Genomic DNA, 19,818 nt, shown 5'->3' with positions numbered 1-19,818 from the left:
GAGCCCCCCAAAATAAAGTCTGACACTGTTTCCCCATCTATTTCCCATGAAGTGATGGGATCACTTTAATTAGATGTATTTTGGGCCTTTAGGAAGATTTTCCTCCTCTTTTCTGTTTTAATCTTTTCAAATTTAACATATGGGAGTATACATGCATTTGTGCATCAAGAAGTATAGAAATCAAAATGAGTTGTAATAAAAGAAAATGGTATTTCTGGAATCTTGCAAAACTGGTTTAATTTTATTATTGGTCATCGTGTGGTGTGGTCTTTGTGGACTCTCCAACAAATTCCAAAGGCACACAGAGTTTAACAATTGTATCTGGGTGTTTACAATGGAGGGGTTTTTGTGTAACTGAAAGCTTGGTATAGCTAGTCTTCCCAAGTATTGGGAAAATACAAAAGGTGTTCATCATTTCAAGAATTCATTTTGCAAAAAATGGAAGTATATGTTAACATATCTATCTTTTTTTTTTTTAGAACTCCATCAGTGGCGAGAGATATTGATGATAAATCCAATGATGGCCATGAACCCTTTACTGCCAGCATCAGGGCAGCAGAGAATTCCAGTGATTCCCTCACCATTTGAACCTCCAAGTGTGGATAGGTATTCCTTTCCAATGTGATATTCTGGTCTAAGGAGAAAATGGAGGCTACTAAGTTTTCAAACGCTTTAACCTCAGTGTTGTCTTATAGTCTAATGTTATCTCAAGGAACTGTGGTGCAGTAAGTCTGGGGGCCACATCTTCAACAAAGTTCCCATCACTTCCCCTCTGAAGCCTCTTTGACACCCTCTCTCAGTAAATAGCTAATGAGCACCTGCCATTGCACAGGCGCAAACGTGGATGGGAAGTCTGCTAGGGCTGCCATAACAAAATATCACAGGCTGGGTGGCTTAATTTTATGTCTCACAGTTCTAGAGGCTAAAAGTCCTAGATCAAGGTGCTGGCCTGTTTGGTTTCTCCCAAAGCTTCCCTCCTCGGCTTGCAGACTAGACTGCCTTTTCACTGTGTCCCCACATGCCTTTTTTCCTGTGTGCAAGCACTTCTGGTGTCTCTACTCTTTCTTGTAAGGACACCAGTCCTATTGGGTGAGGGCTCTACTCTTATGACTTCATTTAACTCTAATTACCTCCTGAAAGGTCCTATCTCCAAAACAGAGTCACATGGGGTGATTAGGACTTCTAACATGTGGATTTTGGAAGGGGGCACAATTCAGTCCCTAACAGTGTGATATCCTAGGTTTCCTGTGATAGAAGAACTCTTTCTTTGCAATAAAAGTGAAATTATCAGTATTTTGGTTGTACATTCTGGCACCTTCCTACCTTCTTTTCTTTTGAATATATATTCTGGACTCTGGTGAGGAAGTAAAATTCATGATTATACTTGTTCAGGGGGTATGAACAATAGAGTTGGACTTCTAGAGACCACTGAAGTTTGGAGAAGTAAACTGTCCATCCAGGTAGTGACTGATTCCAGATGGCAAAACTCAAGCCAGAGTGTGTTCGCCAAATGAGGAAAGACTGTTATGGTCAAGAACAGTATATAGTCATGAAAAATCAAAGATTGGTATTGATTTGATTCGATCATATTTTCCCTAACATCCCTAAAATTTCCCTGCTTTCTCTGTTATGTTGTCAGGTGGGTCAGTCCTTCCCTCCTAGAGTCCTGCCTCCCCATTTTTCTTCTTAAACCAACAGAGATTGCAGAACTTTCATACCTCATTTGGGGAAGAAATGATAGAATCCCATATGGTAATTTAAAAAAAAATCTCACTGCCTATGCAATGGAAATTTTGTACAAATCCATTTTCATTTTACCTATTTTGTATCTTTTTTCTTAGAGATTTATTGCCTCCTACTGTAGCACCAGCTGACCCAAGACAGTTTTGTATTCCTTCCCAGTTTGGATCTTCTGCTCTATCAAATGCAAACATGCCAAACTTGCTGTCCAATCGTGTCTACTCAGGTATGAGAAACTGATGTCTCTCATCTCTGGAACCACTGTGAACTGGACTGCTGCATTAAGCTTGCCATGAAATTTATTGCTAAATTTTGGAGGTGAAACTGTATGGTGATAATGCTTATAGTTTCTACAATTACTATCTAGGTTTAAATCTTGGTTCCACCACTGTGTAAGTTGCTTAACTCCTCAAACCATCAATTTACTGATGAATAACATGAAAATCTGCAATTAATATCTGTCTTACCTTACAAGAAACTGATAAAGTAATAAGGAGATGAGATCTGAGAGTAAAAGGCCCTGGGGCAGTTTGTATTTGGTCTGATAGGCCAGTAAGAACTTGCCTTCTACTTAGGAGAACAGGGAAAGCTCTTGAGGAGTCTGAGCAAAGGAATGACATGGTCTGACTTACATTTTACCAGGATCACTCTGGCTGCTGTGTCAGGGACAATCTTGATAGGATTCAAGTTCTGGAGTTAAACTGATGGGAGTTGATGGGCTATTAGAATAGTCAAAAGATGATGATGGCTTGGTCCTGGGTGGTTACAGTAGGAATAGTAAGAAATGGTTTGATTCTGGAGGGAGAAACAACAGGATTTGCTCAGAGTTTAGATATGAGATATGAGAAGAGGAGAAGTATTATGGAAGACGTCAAAAATTTTGGCTGAGAAATGGGAGAGGGGAAGTTGCTATTCACTGAGTTGAGGAAGACTGTGAAAGGAAGAGTTTTGGGGTGGGAGAGATAGCACAGGCATTTCCAATGCCTGCTTGACAATCAACAGGAGATGTCTAGAAGGCAGCTGCAGTCCAGAGAGGACATCTGGAGATAACCTGGAAATATAATTTTGGAAACCATCAGTATATATGAGACTCGATGAGATCATTTATAAAATGAGTTAAAAAGGATGAGTTAGAAGTTAAAAGGATGACCCCTAGGACACACCAACAGGATCTAGAAGATGAAGGGAGATATAGAAGGAGCAACCAGTGGGGTGGGAGAAAACCCAGGTGAGGATAGAGGCCTGGAAGCCAAGGGAAGAAAGTGCTTTTAAGGAAAGAGTAAGCAATTGTGTCAAGCATGCAGCTCAGAGATCAAGTAAGACGAGGACCAAGAATATATGATTAGATGTAGCTTTGCGGAGGTCATTAATTATCTCAATAGGAGCAATTTCAGCATAGTGTCAACAAAAACATGAATGTGGGGCTCCAGAGAGAATAAGAGGTGAGAATTTCCTCACAATTTTGAAGATGAAACTGATGCATCTTATCTTCTCAAAACTGTATTCAATGAGTTTCTGTTTGCCCCAGTTCTCCAATTCCAACAACTTTTGATAGGAATAGTATGAGTAAAAAGCCTGAGACAAAAAGAAATATGATTGGTGCCAGGGCCATTGAAGACGCTGACCTGCCTGGATTTGAGCATATTGCATACCGCAGTGCATGGATCCACTTTGATGAGTCTGAGCAAGGGCCAGATCTGAAACTGGACAGGCCCAACAGCTGAACCTGGATGGTAGCCCACTCTGGCAGCAAAACCCCAGTAAATACATAGCCCAAAGTTATAGGTAACAGCTAAGCAGACCTGTGAAATAGTTGCATTGCTGACCCAGAGAGAGTTTTTTAGTGGTTAAAAATCCGGAAACTGCTAATAGCTGGATACGAACAGGCAGGCTGACAACCTGCCCCAGGTACAGAGATCAGTCTCCCACCCCAAGGCTGATGTGTAAGAGAGTAAGCAAGAGCAAGGCAGGGCCTCAGTCCTATAAAAAATGAGCTACTAAGTTAAGTTGGCTTCCCTGGTGGTTCAGTGGGTAAAGTGTCTGCCTACAATGTGGGAGACCTGGGTTCGATCCCTGGGTCAGGACGATCCCCTGGAGAAGGAAATGGCAACCCACTCCAGTACTCTTGCCTGGAAAATCCCATGGACTGAGAAGCCTGGTAGGCTACAGTCCATGGGATCGCAAAGAGTCAGACACGACTGAGCGACTTTCCTCTCCTAAGTTAGCAAAAGAGAAATTGAGACAGGGATCAATCTCAAAAATTGGGATGTTAGGTAAAGAGTGTATTATTACAACTGGACTAGCACTAAATTTGATGTCAACTATTTAAGAAAGAAAAAGAAACTTGAAATAGATTTGATGAGTCCAGATTTTACAGGATGATAAAATCTAGGTGATGAAACCTGTGCCCTCTGCACTGGTCTTTTTACGCGGACGTTCTCTGCATCCTTGGGGATTAGCCCATGGGTTGGCAGGTTCATGCTTGCCTGCTATCTCAAGGAGCATATCTTGAAACCACTGAACAACAAAAACGTAGAGTTTTAGAGTCAGAAGAAGTTTTAGAGGTTATGTCATCTAGCCTCTGAATATTACAACTGAGAAAGAATCTCATAAAAATAGTGTATGGTGTACTTCAAGATAGGTTATTATTAACAGGAGTTTAATGAGCTCTGCTAGCTTGGTGCAAGGCAAATATAAATCTGTTCTAGCCTTCATGATACTAGCCCTCTTGTTGGGGAGAACAGATTTATACATGAAAACTATCACTGGACAAAACTATGTATAATCAGTGTCATTGGTGTGTCTGTTATTGTTAGAGTGTGGTCTGTAGACCTATGCTGGTCTGAGAAGTGTTTGAACAATAAATGCTTAGACAGAAAGGTTTAGAAACTTTTACAGCCATTTGACAGGGTAATTTTATGTCTATTAATCTGATCATTTCAAATTGTGCTTGTGTTCATTCTTGTTTTCATTTCAATTTTCTAAAACATCATTTATGTATTTTTAAAGAGTCCATGATGGGTTGGAAATTTTAAAAGAAAAAAATAATCCTTCACCATGGATTATTTGAGAAGCACCAGCATAGACTCTAAATGTGTTAGGAATCCAGAGAAAGAAAAAAGAAAAAATCAGTATAAGCATGAAGTTACCAGGCAAGAATAGAGCCTTGAATTCTGATGACACTGACATTATTTCAAGACGTTTTGAAAGGTTGACACAAAGAATGTAATTGCTATTCAACTCCATTGAAATTGTTTTGTAAAAAGTATTTGCCTCAGCTGCACCAAAAAGTCAACATAGAGAACTTTGTATTTTATCCCCTTAAATCACTGTATTTATTGCCAGGGATTTCAGTACATCAGGAAGCACTTAGTTACTTTTTTTTAAGGTCAACTAATTCTTCTTGCCGCCCTCCCCCCCACAAAAAAAAAACAAAACAGTCATCAATTTTTACTTCAAAAGCAAGTAGTCAAGAGATCCACAGTTAATTTCATCTTTTTCCTTTTGAAGTATGGTAGGAAAACATTGCCAGTTATGAGACCCATACTTAAAGAAAAAAAATTATCTGGGGGATTTCCTGACAGTCCAGTGGTTAGGACACAGTGCTTTCATTGCAGGACCCCTGGTTCAGTATCAGGGAAATAAGATCCTGCAAGCCATACAGTACAGCCCCTCCCCCCAAAATTATTTAGCGTTATCATGCCATCACCAAAGTGACTCTAAGATGCTGACAGTCATGAATTGACATCATTTCCAACATTGTGCTCAGTTGGTATTTTTTTGCAGATACTGTTTTAAATCATTATATTTTCTTTTTATTATCTTCAAGTGGATATTTTTAATTTGTTCATTGGGTGGGATCGTGGTTTTCTTGTTTAAGGTTGGGGCATTTTGCCACCTGAATCCATAAAGGCAATGGCTAGAAGAAATGAAATGATTCAAAGGCAGCATACTGCCAGGTAATGTAACAATCTTGTTTTAATTATTTTCTTATCATTCACTTGTCTGTGTATTCATTTAATATAAATACATATATATATTATTTATATACTTTTTAATATATTCATTCATTTATTATATTGTGGTTTTTGTATATGTTGTTACATTTGTATATATGTCATTGTTGTTTAGTTGCTCAGTTGTGTCTCACTCTTTGTGACCCCATGGGCTATAGCCTGCCAAGCTCCTTGGTCCATGGGATTTTCCAGGCAAGAATACTGGTATGGGTTGCCATTTCCTTCTCCAGGGATTTGTATATGTGTACTCACCGATTATATACATATACACACATATTCTGATTCCTTCAAAAAGTATTTCAGGAATACTACAAAAAGAGACATATACAAACATGTACACAGGTTGGTTAAAGATAAAAGCAAGATTAGAGATTACACAGTGAAGCTAAGTTTATAGATCATAATAATCAGTCGATGTCTCATAATTAAATGCCTACCTATGATTCTTTTGAAATTCATATTGGCAATTCTGTCTTAAATGACTTCAATTCTGCCCAAAGATAGGAGTCAAGCTTGCCAATCCCACTTCAAACTATGCCATCAGAGCCCAGACAGCCCCCTCATTAGCCTAAAAGCAGCCTTCAGCAATCAGGAGAAGACAGTAATAATGACCAGGGATGGCTGTGGGTGAAAAAAGGCATCAGAGTCAACTTTCTCATCAGTGGACACTAAGGGGTTCAGGTGATGACCAATAAGCAAAGTAAAGTAAGCAAAAATGCCAACAAGCCCTCCACTCCTCCTCCCTTCCCTTATTCTTACCATGTCATTAATTTTAGCAGTTGAGACCCACTGCATTTCTTGAGTCTCACTAAAATTGTCCTGCAACATTTAAAACCTTCTTCCCAGGACTTCAGTTTCTTTGAGGATCAATCTCTGGCAAGAAACTACTCTGTGTTGTGTTCTCCCCATCCCTGCTAAAATTGCCTTATCCAGTAGAGATAATGTTCTAAAGACTGGCCTTGGACTTCCACTGTGAGACTTGGCCAAACCCTTCATCCTCTGATCTTACCCTAAACTCTCTTCCAATGGCTTTCAGGGAGATTCATGTTTATGCCCAACAAACTTCAGATAAATGGCCTAAAGACTTACAGGAAAAGCAGAGATGCTACATTAGGGAAGGCAGAGGGCCATTAAAAGTATTTTTCTAATGGTTTTCTTGGGTTTATAAAATATTTTGTTTTGTTTTTAGGATGGAAATGGAAATGCATGCCATTTACCAGCAAAGGAGAATAGAAAAAGTTAATTCTAAGGGACTAGCAGGCCTAGGGATCCCATTCATTTATGGCTCCAGTATCCCTGTGGGCCCAGCCACCTACCATGGCAGGGGCATGCTCCCAGCCAGTGACCTGCACGTTCACAGAAGCACCCTGAGAAACCTTCAGGGAAACCCCATGATAGTGGCGACTGGTCCACGCTTTACAGAGAACTGGGGGCAGAAATGTCGTCGTCTCAGGAGAGGTACTGGGAGTCAGAAAGCTCTAGACAGTGACCCTGGGAGTTCTAAAAGTCAAGTAGAAGAGAAGCCCCTAGGCCAAACCCATGCAGTTCTCTATGAAGAGAACGAGTATACAAAAGACCCAGAAATGGAGGCTCTGGACAATCACATGTTGGGTGAAACCAGTGAAAAGCCAGCTACAGCTCTTGCTGACACCTGTGGAAAGCTGGAGCCCAGCCACAGAAAGCCTTGGGGAGCTCAGGGAACTCCCCTGGAAGAAAAGGCTTGGGACGACGGGAAGGAGAAGCCCTCAGAGCATGGTTTGGCAGCCTGTGGAGAAAAGAACGGGGTGTACCCCCCAGCTCATCAATCATCTCAGCCAGGTAGGTGTCCAGGGGCCAGTCCTCAGGAACCACACGTTGTCAGGTCCCTGAAATTATTACACAGTGATCTGTAACCATTGTGTTTCTTTTTATCCATCCTACTTAGAATTACCGCCTCTTGAAAAACTTATTACATTAGTTGCAATCAGCCATAACAGTGAAATGTACCTGTTTTTATATATTATTATATAGAGAATTTTCAGTGAAGTCTAGAAAGGTATAAATATGGGGAAAGATGGGAAAACCTACCAGAATTTTTAATTAAAATTTTAATCTAATTTAGTCTCTTCAGCACAAAATAGAGGGGCTTCTTTCTTAGAAGTATGATTCAATCTCCCCTGTATTTAAGTGTAGTAATAGAAAAAGTAGACAAACAGACTCTCTTTCAATGTTCATTATTGTTATGATACAGTTCAATCTAAAAGTATTAACACACTATCCCCTGCCAAACACACTAAATAGTTTTCTAGAACTTTTTTAGTTTAAAAAAAATATAAAACTGGAATTTCTTTAGATAACAATATTTTAAAACACAGGGATTGGGGCGTGTGTAATCTAGCCACCACGCCAGCTTGTTTCCCTGACAAAGTATTAATCTGCCATTTTGATGAAGATGGAGCTAAATTCTTGTATGGCTTAGAGAGCATCATAAATCATGTAACATCATAGAACATGGTGTTAATCTGGAGAATGAAATCCACAGGGTATTTCTATTGAAATCTGAGAGAAGCTGGAACTTTGTTTTTATTTATGATAAGGCAGTCATTAAAGATCCTTTAGAGGAAGAAAAGAAAGGAGACAGCTAAGCTTTTTTAGAAATCATCTCTCAGTAACTCAATAGCTTTTAAGGGGGTTACATAGATCTACATCAAGGAGCCGCTCTGTGGTAATAGAATATGCGACAATTAATGTAACTATATATACAGCTGTACTGTTAGCTTCACCTTTTCCCACAAAATAATTTCCTTTCCATTTTAAAGGAACACACGTCCTGCTTACAATCAAGGAAAATCTATCTTTGAATGAAGATATTCAAAAATGGACCGTGAATGATGTGTACAACTTCATTAGTGGCCTTCCGGGTTGTTCAGACTATGCTCAGGTGATGTAACATTTAAATACTTTTTTTAAAGTAAAGTGACTTAAAAAAAAAATAAGACATTTTGAAATGTACTTTCTTCATAACGAGCTCTAACTTGGTTTTGACCCCAAAGAGCATTCCTAGTGATCTCTTCCTTTTTATGTCATTGGCGCTCCTGGAACAGAAGCCTCCGACTGATGAAGCTTGAGTCATGTACCCACACCCCAGCTTCAGGGAAAGCTGGGAAAGCCAGTGTCTGGCTTTAGTTTCAGTCTCCTCAAGACTCCTGAGATGCGGGGATTCTCCCAAAATTAGGAGGTTCAAAGGTCAAACATCCAAGAAGAATGAGAGAGATCTACTATATTCCCTATTCAACCATTTAGCAAACATTTTGGAGGCATGTACTTCTGTATCACAAGTTTTAGGCTACTCGTCGTAATGACAGAAATATGTACTTTATTCTAAAAAGGACGAGAAGGAAATATATTTGAAAAGTAGGAAATTAACTATTTTAAAATTCCACTTTTGTGCTAGGGCAATATGTTAAAATGTCTACACATATAATTCAATCTGATAGATAAATACTATTTTTTAAATTATAATGAACTGCTAGGATAGTTTAGAGAAGGCAATGGCACCCCACTCCAGTACTCTTGCCTGGAAAATCCCATGGGCAGAGGAGCCTGGTAGGCTGCAGTCTATGGGATCGCGAAGAGTCGGACACAACTGAGCAACTTCACTTTCGCTTTTCACTTTCACGAATTGGAGAAGGAAATGGCAACCCACTCCAGTGTTCTTGCCCGGAGAATTCCAGGGACAGGGGAGCCTGCTGTGTTGCCGTCTATGGAGTCGCACAGAGTCGGACACAACTGAAGTGACTTAGCAGCAGCTAGGATAGTTGGAGACACGACTGAGCAACTTCACTTTCACTTTTCACTCTCATGCATTGGAGAAGGAAATGGCAACCCACTCCAGCGTTCTTGCCTGGAGAATCCCAGGGACGGAAGAGCCTGGTGGGCTGCCATCTCTGGGGTCGCATAGAGTCGGACACGACTGAGGCAACTTAGCAGCAGAAGCAGCAGTATAGTTGGAAAGTAAAACCAGTATCACCTATCAGTGATAAAAATGCAAAAATCAGAGATAAAAATGGTGGATTGGCAAGTTTTTGAGGTTTATGTCAATGTTACATTTTCAAGTATATAGTTTACTTTTTCAAGTGATTTTAATAACACAATTCCAAGCAATAATGTACCAACTAAATCTGACATCATTATCTTTGGTTTATATATTAAAGGGAAAGAAAGCAAGAAAAGGACATTATGATTTAACTACATCATAATCAATTGATGTCAGAGATTATTGTTTTCAGATCTTATTTTGTGATATTTTCCTTCAGTGTAATGCTGTTAATTTTTAAATTTTTCTTTTCTTTCCTCTTTATTTCTCCCTTTGTTCTTTTCATGGGATCAATGGAAAAGTCACAGAGTAGTAATTAAGAGTATGACTTATGAAAGTTCAAGTTCAATTCTTATCTTTTCCACTCTCTGGACATGTGACCTAGGACAAGTTGCCTCTCTCCTTGGTGTCTCATTTTTTTCATCTGTAAATGGGGATAATAGTATAATACTTTCTCCAAGGACCATTGTATTAATGAGTGCCTGGCACCTTGTAAGTACTCAATATATTCTAATTTCATCATTATACCTGAGGCTTCTAGAGAAAGCAGAATCTCAAGTTACTTATGAGGCAAGTTGTATTCTTCAACTCACTTTATTTTTTGCATACCTGCTACAAATGTTTGTTCTATTTTTTCCTACTCAAGGAGTATAACCTTTTTATTTTATTACTAGTCATTAACTGTAAGTAAGTCACTTTTTAACTTTATCTGTGCCACTTATCAAGTGCCACATCAACCACTGGTACAATGGAGTTACAAAATTCTGATAGCCGGAAACATGAAATCCCATGTATAACGAATGTTACATTGCTGACTTCTGACGGACTGAATCTGTTTGAACTCGCTATTTTTAATCAGTAAGTAATTCACAGTCAAAAAATGAAGTTTATAATAACTACTCTAGTAATAAATAATATCACATGCATTTCATACTTTATAATCCCAAATGTTCCCTTGTGGGTACCAAGAAGCCACATAAACTCGAAGACCCCAAACTTTACTGACTCATTATCTCTTACCAACAGGATGTGAGTGCTTCCTTCCCCACCCCTAGGAGTGGCACAATTATTTCTAGGTGTTTCTCAAATGTGTTTAGGATCAAGTCCTGCTCTTGTTTCCTCACTGAAGTTGGTTCCCCTCCCAGCAATTGCTGGTGTTATCAACAGCTCTCACTTGCATTTTCCTCTCCTCCCTTCACTGCTCATCTAAGGCAGGGCACAGAGGCACTGTGTCTGTAAATGTGAGAGTTTGAAACTGGCCTGAAATGGTTTTTACCCATATCCCTTCACCAGACTATTTGTTCATTCGTTGATTTGTCCAGCAAGGAGGACTGCACATCTGTTTTGTACCAGGCACTGCATTACAGATACATCAGTGAGTAAAATATGGGCCTGCTGTCAAATAAGAACTATTCCATGTTGAAATTGAGTTCCATATTGAGAGAATTGGGTGGTTTAGACAGTAAAGAATCTGCATGCAATGCAGGAGATCCAGGTTCAATCCCTGGGTCAGGAAGATTCCCCTGGAGAAGTAAATGACAACCCACTCCCATATTCTTGCCTGGGAAATCCCACGGACAGAGGAGCCTGGTGGACTACAGTCCATGGGGTCACAAAGAGTCAGACACAACTGAGTCACTAACACTTTCATACTTTTCACTCTCATAGAATTGCAATGTACCCCAAGGGTTGTTAAAGAACACAAACAACACGCCATTGGAGCACAGAAAAGAGAGTAACTGAAAATAAGAAATGTTACAATTTTTGTGTCATCCTCAAGCAGTTCTAATGTTTCCTCCAAAGCTGAAAATCTATACGTAAAACAAGATTTTTTAAAAAAAAAAAAGACATTTAAACAAAGTTGACATCTTTTATGTTTAATAAGGTATTTAAAGATCATGCAATTGATGGAGAAACTTTGCCATTACTCACAGAGGAGCATCTTCGAAGTGCTATGGGATTAAAGTTGGGACCAGCACTGAAGATTCAATCACAGGTAGGGTGATTTTTCATAACTAAACATGCATTCATGTTATGAAGCTTAAGAGAAATATGTTACTTGCTTTGGCTATAATATTAACAATACCTGTCTAACTTCTTTACTAAACTTTTGCCCTCTATGGGTGTGGACATAATAGAAAAAGGGAACCTGAAAATATCGGACGGGGCGTGGTACATGTCCCTATGTTCAGTTGGGAAAGCACCAAGCAATGGTGTATTGGGCAGTGTTTAACGACCTGCTCTCTTTAAAAAGGAACCCTGATTCACAGTGTTTGTCAATTTCTGTAGTGTAAAATACTCCCAGCATGGCTGACAAACTCCAAATGCAACTGAATACAGGATTGGGAAGAGATGCACAACAGCACCCTATTTTAGACTCCCTTCACCATGTGGATAGCACAGGTGTACACAGCCTACTCCTTGGAAGAAAAGTTATGACCAACCTAGATAGCATATTCAAAAGCAGAGACATTACTTTGCCGACTAAGGTCCGTCTAGTCAAGGCTATGGTTTTTCCTGTGGTTATGTATGGATGTGAGAGTTGGACTGTGAAGAAGGCTGAGCACCAAAGAATTGATGCTTTTGAACTGTGGTGTTGGAGAAGACTCTTGAGAGTCCCTTGGACTGCAAGGAGATCCAACCAGTCCATTCTAAAGGAGATCAGCTCTGGGATTTCTTTGGAAGGAATGATGCTAAAGCTGAAACTCCAGTACTTTGGCCACCTCTTAAGAAGAGTTGACTCATTGGAAGAGATTCTGATGCTGGGAGGGATTGGGGGCAGAAGGAGAAGGGGACGACAGAGGATGAGATGGCTGGATGGCATCACTGACTCGATGGATGCGAGTCTGAGTGAACTCCGGGAGATGGTGATGGACAGGGAGGCCTGGCGTGCTGCGATTCATGGGGTTGCAAAGAGTCGGACACGACTGAGCGACTGAACTGAACTGAAACAGCCTCAAAAGCAGTGATGATAATAAACAATTATAGTAAAATAAGTAGATAAAATAATTAAGTGATAAGTTTGGAGCATTTAATATTTTGTTGTTCTTTAATTGCTAAATCAAGTCTGAGTCTTTGGGTGCGACCCCATGGACTATAATGTAGTCTGCCAGGATCCTCTATCCATGACATTTCACAGGCAATATTACTGCAGTGGGTTGCCATTTCCTCCTCCAGGGAATCTTCCCAACCTAGGGATTGAACCCACATCCCCGGCATTGCAGGCAGATTCTTTACCACTGAACCACCTGGGAAGTCTATTTAATATTAATACTTCAGCTTTCTATATAATATATCTAATTGTAACTTTATATAATTTAGTTTTTAATAATGGCATTTTTAGGGTTTCCCTGGTGGCTCAGTGGTAAAGAATTCACCTGCCAATGCAGGACACATGGGTTCAATCCCTGATCCTGGAAGATCCTACATGCTCTGAAGCAACTAGGCCACAACTATTGAGCTTGTGCTCTACAGCCCAGCAACCACAACTTCTGAGCCCTTACGCTGCAACTATTGAAGCCTGTGGGCCTAGAGCCCATGCTCCACAGTAAGAGAACCCATCGCAATGAGAAGCCTGTGCACCGCACCTAGACAGCAGCCACAAACACCCAGAGCAGCCAATAAATGTGTAATAATGGTATTTTTAACAATTAGCTGGCAAACTTTTTAAAGTTTACCAGTTGGTCGCAAGAGCTGAAATAAGCCATAGCACCCCTTCTCATCACTGCCTCCACTGCTTCATTCTGGTCTAAGGAACCACTGTCTCTCATTGGATCACTGCATCAGCCTTCTGACTCTTCTTCCTGCTCTGCCCTGCCCACCCAGAGCCTATTCACACAACAGTAAAGAATGATTCTTCTAATACATGACAGATCACGTCACTCTTCTGCTCAAATTCTGCAGTAGCTTCCCATCTCTTTCAAAGTCATATATTATTTGTGCTCCTCCCCACCCGTCACCACCCTTGCCTTCCTGGCCTCATCTTGACATCTCTCTCCATCAGTTACTGCTTTTGCCATTCACCTCTGGATGCTGTTTGAACATCTAGGCAGGCTCCACCTTAGCACATCTCTCTCTGGCTGTGGTGCTTCCCCCACCCCCCAGACATCCTCATGCTTTGCTCCCTTCATCTTTGCTCCACTTTCCCATCTCAGTGAGGTTTGTGTGGTTCATGCTACTTAAAACTGCACACAGCCCAGCCCCATACATCCTCCTGCAATCCCTTTTTCTGCTCTTCTCTTTTCCCCCATAGCACCTATCACCTTCAATCACACAATATAGTTTACTCATTTATTACCTTTATATTTATTTTTGATTTCTCTCTGACCCCACTAGAATGTAAGCTCAATTAGAGCAGAGATCTTTATCTGTTTTGTTGACTGAATAATCTCAGAATGTGCAAAACCCATAATAGGTTAATAATTATTTGTTGAAAGAACGAGTTTCCTAAAACTGAAACCAAGAAGCCTCAACTAATTCTTTCATAATTTATATAGCACTCTACCTATTTACAACACATATTCAGACCAGGTACTGAGTTTCTAAAATGTCCTTCAAAAATCATTTTTATTTATCTAAACTTTTTAGGGTAAAGAAGTTCTTTACTTCTAATGGAAATGCTTCAAGGTTTCCATTGGTGGTGTTTTTTCAACTTCTTATTCTGGAATAACTTTAGGTACAGAAAAGTTGCAAATAGAGTGCAGAGAGTTCACCTAGTTTTTCCCAGTGTTAACATCTTACATAACATGGCACATTTGTCAAAGATAAGAAATTAACATTGGTACAATATGATATTCACTTTTAAATGATTTGTTTTTCTTTAGTTAGGATACTATATCTCTTGGAATACTTACAAAAATACTGCACAGTTCTTTTTCCTCAAATCAGATTTTCTTTGCTTTGATATATCACTTTGGTTGGGTTTTTATTTTGGGGTTTTTTTTTTTTGTCTTCATAGTGTGGCCAACCCCAAGTCATTCTTAATCTTCTCCTCACTTGCTTTTAACATTACCCCTCTATATCATTTTCATGAGGCTGTAGTCATTTCTTCTGTTCTTGATATATGTAAATGCCTCCATGCAGGCCAACTGAGCTATTACATCCCAGGCTCCATCTGCCAGCATAACAAGGAAGGGCTACCACAGAAGCTGTGGGGAAAGGGGAAAGGGAGGGGGAGATCCCACTGATGCCAGATGTTTAACCAAATAGAACAGTTACAGAGTCCTTGGGATTGGGATTGCCCAGGGATCCAACTGAAGCAGGAAAAGTGAAAGGTTATGAGCAACATCTGAAAGTCCCAGAAGGTGAGCAAGCAGGAGTGCATCTCAATCTCCAAAATGGGAATCAAGGGCAAAATTCCATTACAGCGAGAACTGCTAAGAAGGAGGAAACCCACACTTTAGAATAGAAACCTAGGAGATCGACCTGGACTGAGCACACAAGGAGAGGGGTAGGAGAAGAAAACACTGGAATTTGAGAACTCAGATATTATTAGAATGGAGGGAGCTTGGTGTTTGAGCTACAGCAGTGTGAACAATATAGAAATCTCCTGGGTCCCCCTCAGGGTCAGGTTTGTGCACGAGCACACTGGTTAGTACTGGGCACCAAGTCCCAAGGGCTTCCCTGGTGACTCAGTGATAAACTACCTGCCTGCAAATGCAGGAGACTTGGGTTTGATCCCTGGGTCAGGAAGATCCCCTAGAAAAGGAAATGGCAGCCCACTGCAATATTCTTGCCTAAAGAATCCCATGGACAGAAGAGTCTGTCTGGCTTCAGTCCATGGGGTCTCAAAAAGGTCAGACACAACTGAGCAACTGAGCACCTAAGTCCCAGAGCCACCTTATTTATGTCTCAAAACAAAGCCCACTGAAGGCCAGCTGTGTGCTGAGGTTCTAAACAGTTTCAGCCCCAGCCAGAGGAGGATGGTCTGAGTGCTGGTGATGGTGGAGTCTGGTGTCTGTGGGAACTCTTGTGGGACCCCTGGAAAAGGGAAAGCTGGGGGAATGCTGAGTGAAATAATCATGTGTGCTCATGAACCGCAGCAGGACCAAGAACGGGAACTGGTAAGTTCCTACCATCTCTATACCCAGTTTTACATCGCAAACACTATAATTCTGGAAGAAAAAGCCTGCCACATCCTAGAATCATGTCCTCCACAATTGTGTAGATTCCCTATGCCTGGAATTACCTCAGCCTCTCTGCCACCTGTGTCTTTGAAGAATATGCTGAGTTATTGAATGGATTCATAGATTTAATTACTATATTTTGTCTTCAAAGGTATCTCAGCATGTGGAAAGTATGTTCTACAAGAAAAGTCTTTCACTTCCTAACCACACGAAACAAGCATTCAATCAACCAACAGATACAAACCCTCTTTTGGATTTTAACTCCTGGAGTGATACATTGGATGTTCCTTGTTCCCAGGATATGATCGTTCCTAAAGGAACTGAGCGAGATAATATGAGAAATTAAAACCCTCCTGGAGCAAGAACAGTCTTAATTGTTTCTCAAAAAACTCTAGGATATTCTGAAAGGTGTGTAAGAGTTTCCCAGAACCAGATGGAGGCTCAGAGAGAGTGAAAGCCTGTCCACCCGAGCTGTCCCAGAGGGGTCCTTGCTCAGGCTTCAAGGAGTGACCTCAGCTTCAAAGTGTGTGCATATGTGCATGTTAAGTCACTTTCAACTCTTTCTGACCTTATGGACTGTAGTCTACCAGGCTCCTTGGTCCATGGGGATTCTCCAGGCAGGAATACTGGAGTGAGTTGCCATGCTCTCCTCCAGGGAATCTTCCCGACCCAAGGATTGAACCCACATCTCACGTCTCTTGCATTGGCAGGTGGGTTCTTTACCACTAGCACCACCCACCTGGGAAGGCCTCAGCACAAAGTAGCTGGTGTGTGTTAGTCGCTCAGTTGTGCCCGACTCTTTGCAACCCCATGGACTGCGGCCCACCAAGCTCCTCTGTCCACGGGATTTTCCAAGCAGGGATACTGGAGTGGGTTGCCATTTCCTTCTCCAGGGGATCTTCCCAATCCAGGGATCGAACCCAGGTCTCTTGCACTGCAGGCAGATTCTTTACCATCTGAGCCAGAAGGGAAGCCTGACTATGATGAAATCGTTTTTGGTGACCACAAAAATTATGGATGAGAGGCTTATACCTGACGTACAACTGTACTTGACATACAAGTTGGAGTTTTCCAGCTGAGAATTAACCCACTAAAAAATGTGTGGCAAAGAACAAAGAAGACAGAAACGTAGATATGAAAGTGCTCAAACTCTAAAGCACCGCTCAATTACCAGCTATTAGTCAACAATCCAGCCCTATTACTTAGAGTGAAGCTTCTGGTCATCATCTTTGTGCTCAGTTAACAAAATCTAACAACCAAAATTTAAAAATTAAAAGGAAATACTAACATCTATCAAGTTACCTCATAGCAGGCGTCAGAATCTAGACACGTGTAAACGTTCTGTAGCATAGTTAATGTCCTGCAGCAACACTCTCCAGTGAGACTCCCTGACAGGAAGCTGCTTTCAAAATGGAGAGACTTTAGAAACATCAAGAAAGCTGCAGTTGAGTGTTTCCAGGAGGAAATCTGTGCACGAGCCAGAACTGACTCTGGAAAAAAAAAAAAAAAAAAGAGCTTCTTTACCGGTTTCCCATCCCCTAACCCAGAGAGAGACAAAGGCAACCCAAAGGAGCCAGAAGAAGCCAGAGAGCAGATGTAGGAGTACAAGACAGAGAAACAGAGGAGCTGAACACAGACTCCCACCCTTCCTCACTGCAGGCATCCAGCCTGAAGGAGGCCAGAGAGCGGACAGGGCAGAAGCTTTAACTTGAAAGTTCAGTCAGTTCAACTGCTATTCAACATTTCCTTCTGATACGAAACCATGTTATGACTAAAAATATCTGGAGGACTGCTTATTATCTAATAGGGAGAGGAAAAGGCATAGTAACCACCTCAGAGTGCACCCAGGAGGTGGGGGAAGAGTTATCTCCGCAAAGCAGGACTGAATTGGCAAGACGGAGGGGAGGCGACGGCAGCGGCTTCTGTTCATACCCATGGAGCTCCACTCTTCAATTTCACGTTTAACAGAAAGCCTGTGAGAAGAGCCACAGGAGACTGATAAGCGTTTGCTCAATGAGGGGCCTGAGTGTCAGGGAGGTGAGGGAGACTTCTTACTACATACCCTCTGGTATATTTAAAATTTTTAACAATGAGAATGTAGTTTCTGTGTTTAGAATTTATATTTAAAATAAACAAACTGAAGTAGGCAGCCTCTCGGGTGGCCACCCCTGAGCCAGGTTTCCTGGTGTTTATACCTGTGTGATCCCCTCCCCTTTGGCCTGCACACAGGAATCCTTTCTAAGGGGCAGAACGTGGAGGACGTGAAGGGGTGTCTGTAGCCTCTGTCTCAGGTACTCTCTCTTGCTCTCTGGATTACTCACTCTGGAGGCAACCATCTTCTCTATGTTTCCAGGCTGTCTGTGGAGAGGCCAGTGTGACTGAACTTGGAAATGGATCTTCTGAGGCATCCAAAACAGCCCTGTGAGGGAACTTGAAGGTGGCTCTTTCCTATGTCAAGCCTTGAGATGACTATCCAGCTCCTGCCCACAGTTTGATGACAGTCTCATGGGTGACCCTGAGCCAGAGTTCCCCAGCTAAGCTTGGATTCCTGACCCACAGAAACTGTGGGGTGATAAGTATGTGTTTCCAGCCATCAATGGAATAATTTGTTTCACAGCAATATTTTCCTAAAACAAACAAATTTAAGTTGCACTGATAACAATATATAGCAGGCTTCCCACATTCACTTTTTGATTTAGAAGGTAGGCTTTTGAATTCATTTCCCCACAAGTCATGCTAACTTAGTTGATCTTTGCTTTCTTTCATTTTTAACATGAAGACAACAGGGTTTTTGAAATAAAATTATACTATACTACCAAATATGCATATGGACCAAAAAAGGACTGTTGTTCCCTTTATGTGGGGAGAGAGAGACTCAGAAAAAGAAATAATTCTTGCAAATTTCAAAATTTTAAGAACTATTTTGTCACATGACCTTTTACCTACTGTAATTCCCAGCATGTAGAAGTTTCAGCAAATACCAAACGTGAGTTAACAGGTGTTATGGTAAGGGATAAAATAAAAGCTTAATTAATACTTTAAGTGGCAAAGGGATAAGGATCATGTGATTCAATCCATATGATAGTTTTTGAATTTCTTATCCCTGCTACATGAGTCAGTTGAGCTAGTAAATGATTCACTTGAACAGATGTGTCTCAGTGTTGATCTAATGAAAATGTTCTGATATGCCATCCTGGCATGTACTATCACCAAAAAAAGCACTGTGTTTAATTTTAGAACCATGCATAAAAAAAGAAACATGTAAAAGAGGCTCTCCCCAGCTCTCAACACTCTTCTTTGGAAGAAAAGAAGACTGAAATTGCTTGTCCATACTAAGATTCTTTCTTTCCGGATTCATGACTCTAGGGTACTTTTTAAGAAAAGATCCACGTTAGTGATAAAAATTATTTTTAAAAATTATTTTAAAAATTTCACTCATAGTATCATGTAGAAGTAGTTTTTAACTTTTCTGCAAATGCAACTTTAGTCTTGAGTATGCTCTGTACCTTTTGTGAGAATAAAACAAAGAACAGCAAAAACGACAAAACTCTCTCGTGTTTGAAAACCAATCACGATAAAAATGTGTTTGCTAAATAGGATCTTCTAATTTACAGAGCATTCTGTTTAGACAGGTGCAATACATATCCATACAATGGAGTACTATGCAACTGCTCCTCTCTGGAAGTATTATACCCATTAAAAGCAGTGATAGAATTTAAGTATCACCGTTTTGCACACCTAAAAACTAAAGGATCTAAACGATGGTCATAAATGACCTTTCTTATAGAGTGCTACTTTATTTATTCTTTTATTTATTTGACTGAGCTGGTCTTCGTTGCTGTGAGAGGGCTTTCCTTAGTTC

The 19,818-nt window shown here is 40.7% G+C and overlaps 1 protein-coding gene and 1 long non-coding RNA gene across 3 annotated transcripts in view; one reads left to right on the top strand and one right to left on the bottom strand.

Annotated features, from left to right (window-relative positions):
• The window catches only part of LOC132657239 (uncharacterized), a 50,109-nt gene that overhangs the window by 13,312 nt on the left and 16,979 nt on the right, over nucleotides 1-19,818 (bottom strand). The window contains exons 3-4 of one of the 2 annotated variants that reach the window (XR_009595105.1): nucleotides 17,789-17,929; nucleotides 17,259-17,446 (exon numbers count right to left, since the gene is read on the bottom strand). This is a non-coding gene — a long non-coding RNA (uncharacterized LOC132657239). Of the gene's footprint in view, nucleotides 1-14,365; nucleotides 17,447-17,788; nucleotides 17,930-19,818 lie in introns of those variants that run through there. The other variant, XR_009595104.1, reaches the window with a different exon arrangement.
• SAMD7 (sterile alpha motif domain containing 7) lies at nucleotides 503-17,277 on the top strand. The gene is made up of 7 exons (XM_004003176.6): nucleotides 503-606; nucleotides 1,842-1,966; nucleotides 5,621-5,699; nucleotides 6,946-7,574; nucleotides 8,555-8,676; nucleotides 11,717-11,827; nucleotides 16,108-17,277. The coding sequence occupies exons 1-7, from the start codon at nucleotides 506-508 to the stop codon at nucleotides 16,300-16,302; spliced, it is 1,362 nt and encodes a 453-aa protein (XP_004003225.4). The 5' UTR covers nucleotides 503-505; the 3' UTR covers nucleotides 16,303-17,277.

This window comes from Ovis aries, chromosome 1 (genome assembly GCF_016772045.2).
Source record: "Ovis aries strain OAR_USU_Benz2616 breed Rambouillet chromosome 1, ARS-UI_Ramb_v3.0, whole genome shotgun sequence".
Lineage (NCBI taxonomy): Eukaryota > Metazoa > Chordata > Mammalia > Artiodactyla > Bovidae > Ovis > Ovis aries.
The sequence above is the reverse complement of the archived record's forward strand: the minus strand, read 5'-3'. Positions and strand labels throughout refer to the sequence as shown.

Coding starts and splice junctions, on each gene's coding strand:
- SAMD7 (XM_004003176.6), top strand. CDS start 506: ATGATAAATCCAATGATGGCCATGAACCCTTTACTGCCAGCATCAGGG. Junction 1,967..5,620: donor GTCCAATCGTGTCTACTCAG/GTATGAGAAACT, acceptor TTCTTGTTTAAG/GTTGGGGCATTTTGCCACCT. Junction 11,828..16,107: donor CACTGAAGATTCAATCACAG/GTAGGGTGATTT, acceptor TTGTCTTCAAAG/GTATCTCAGCATGTGGAAAG.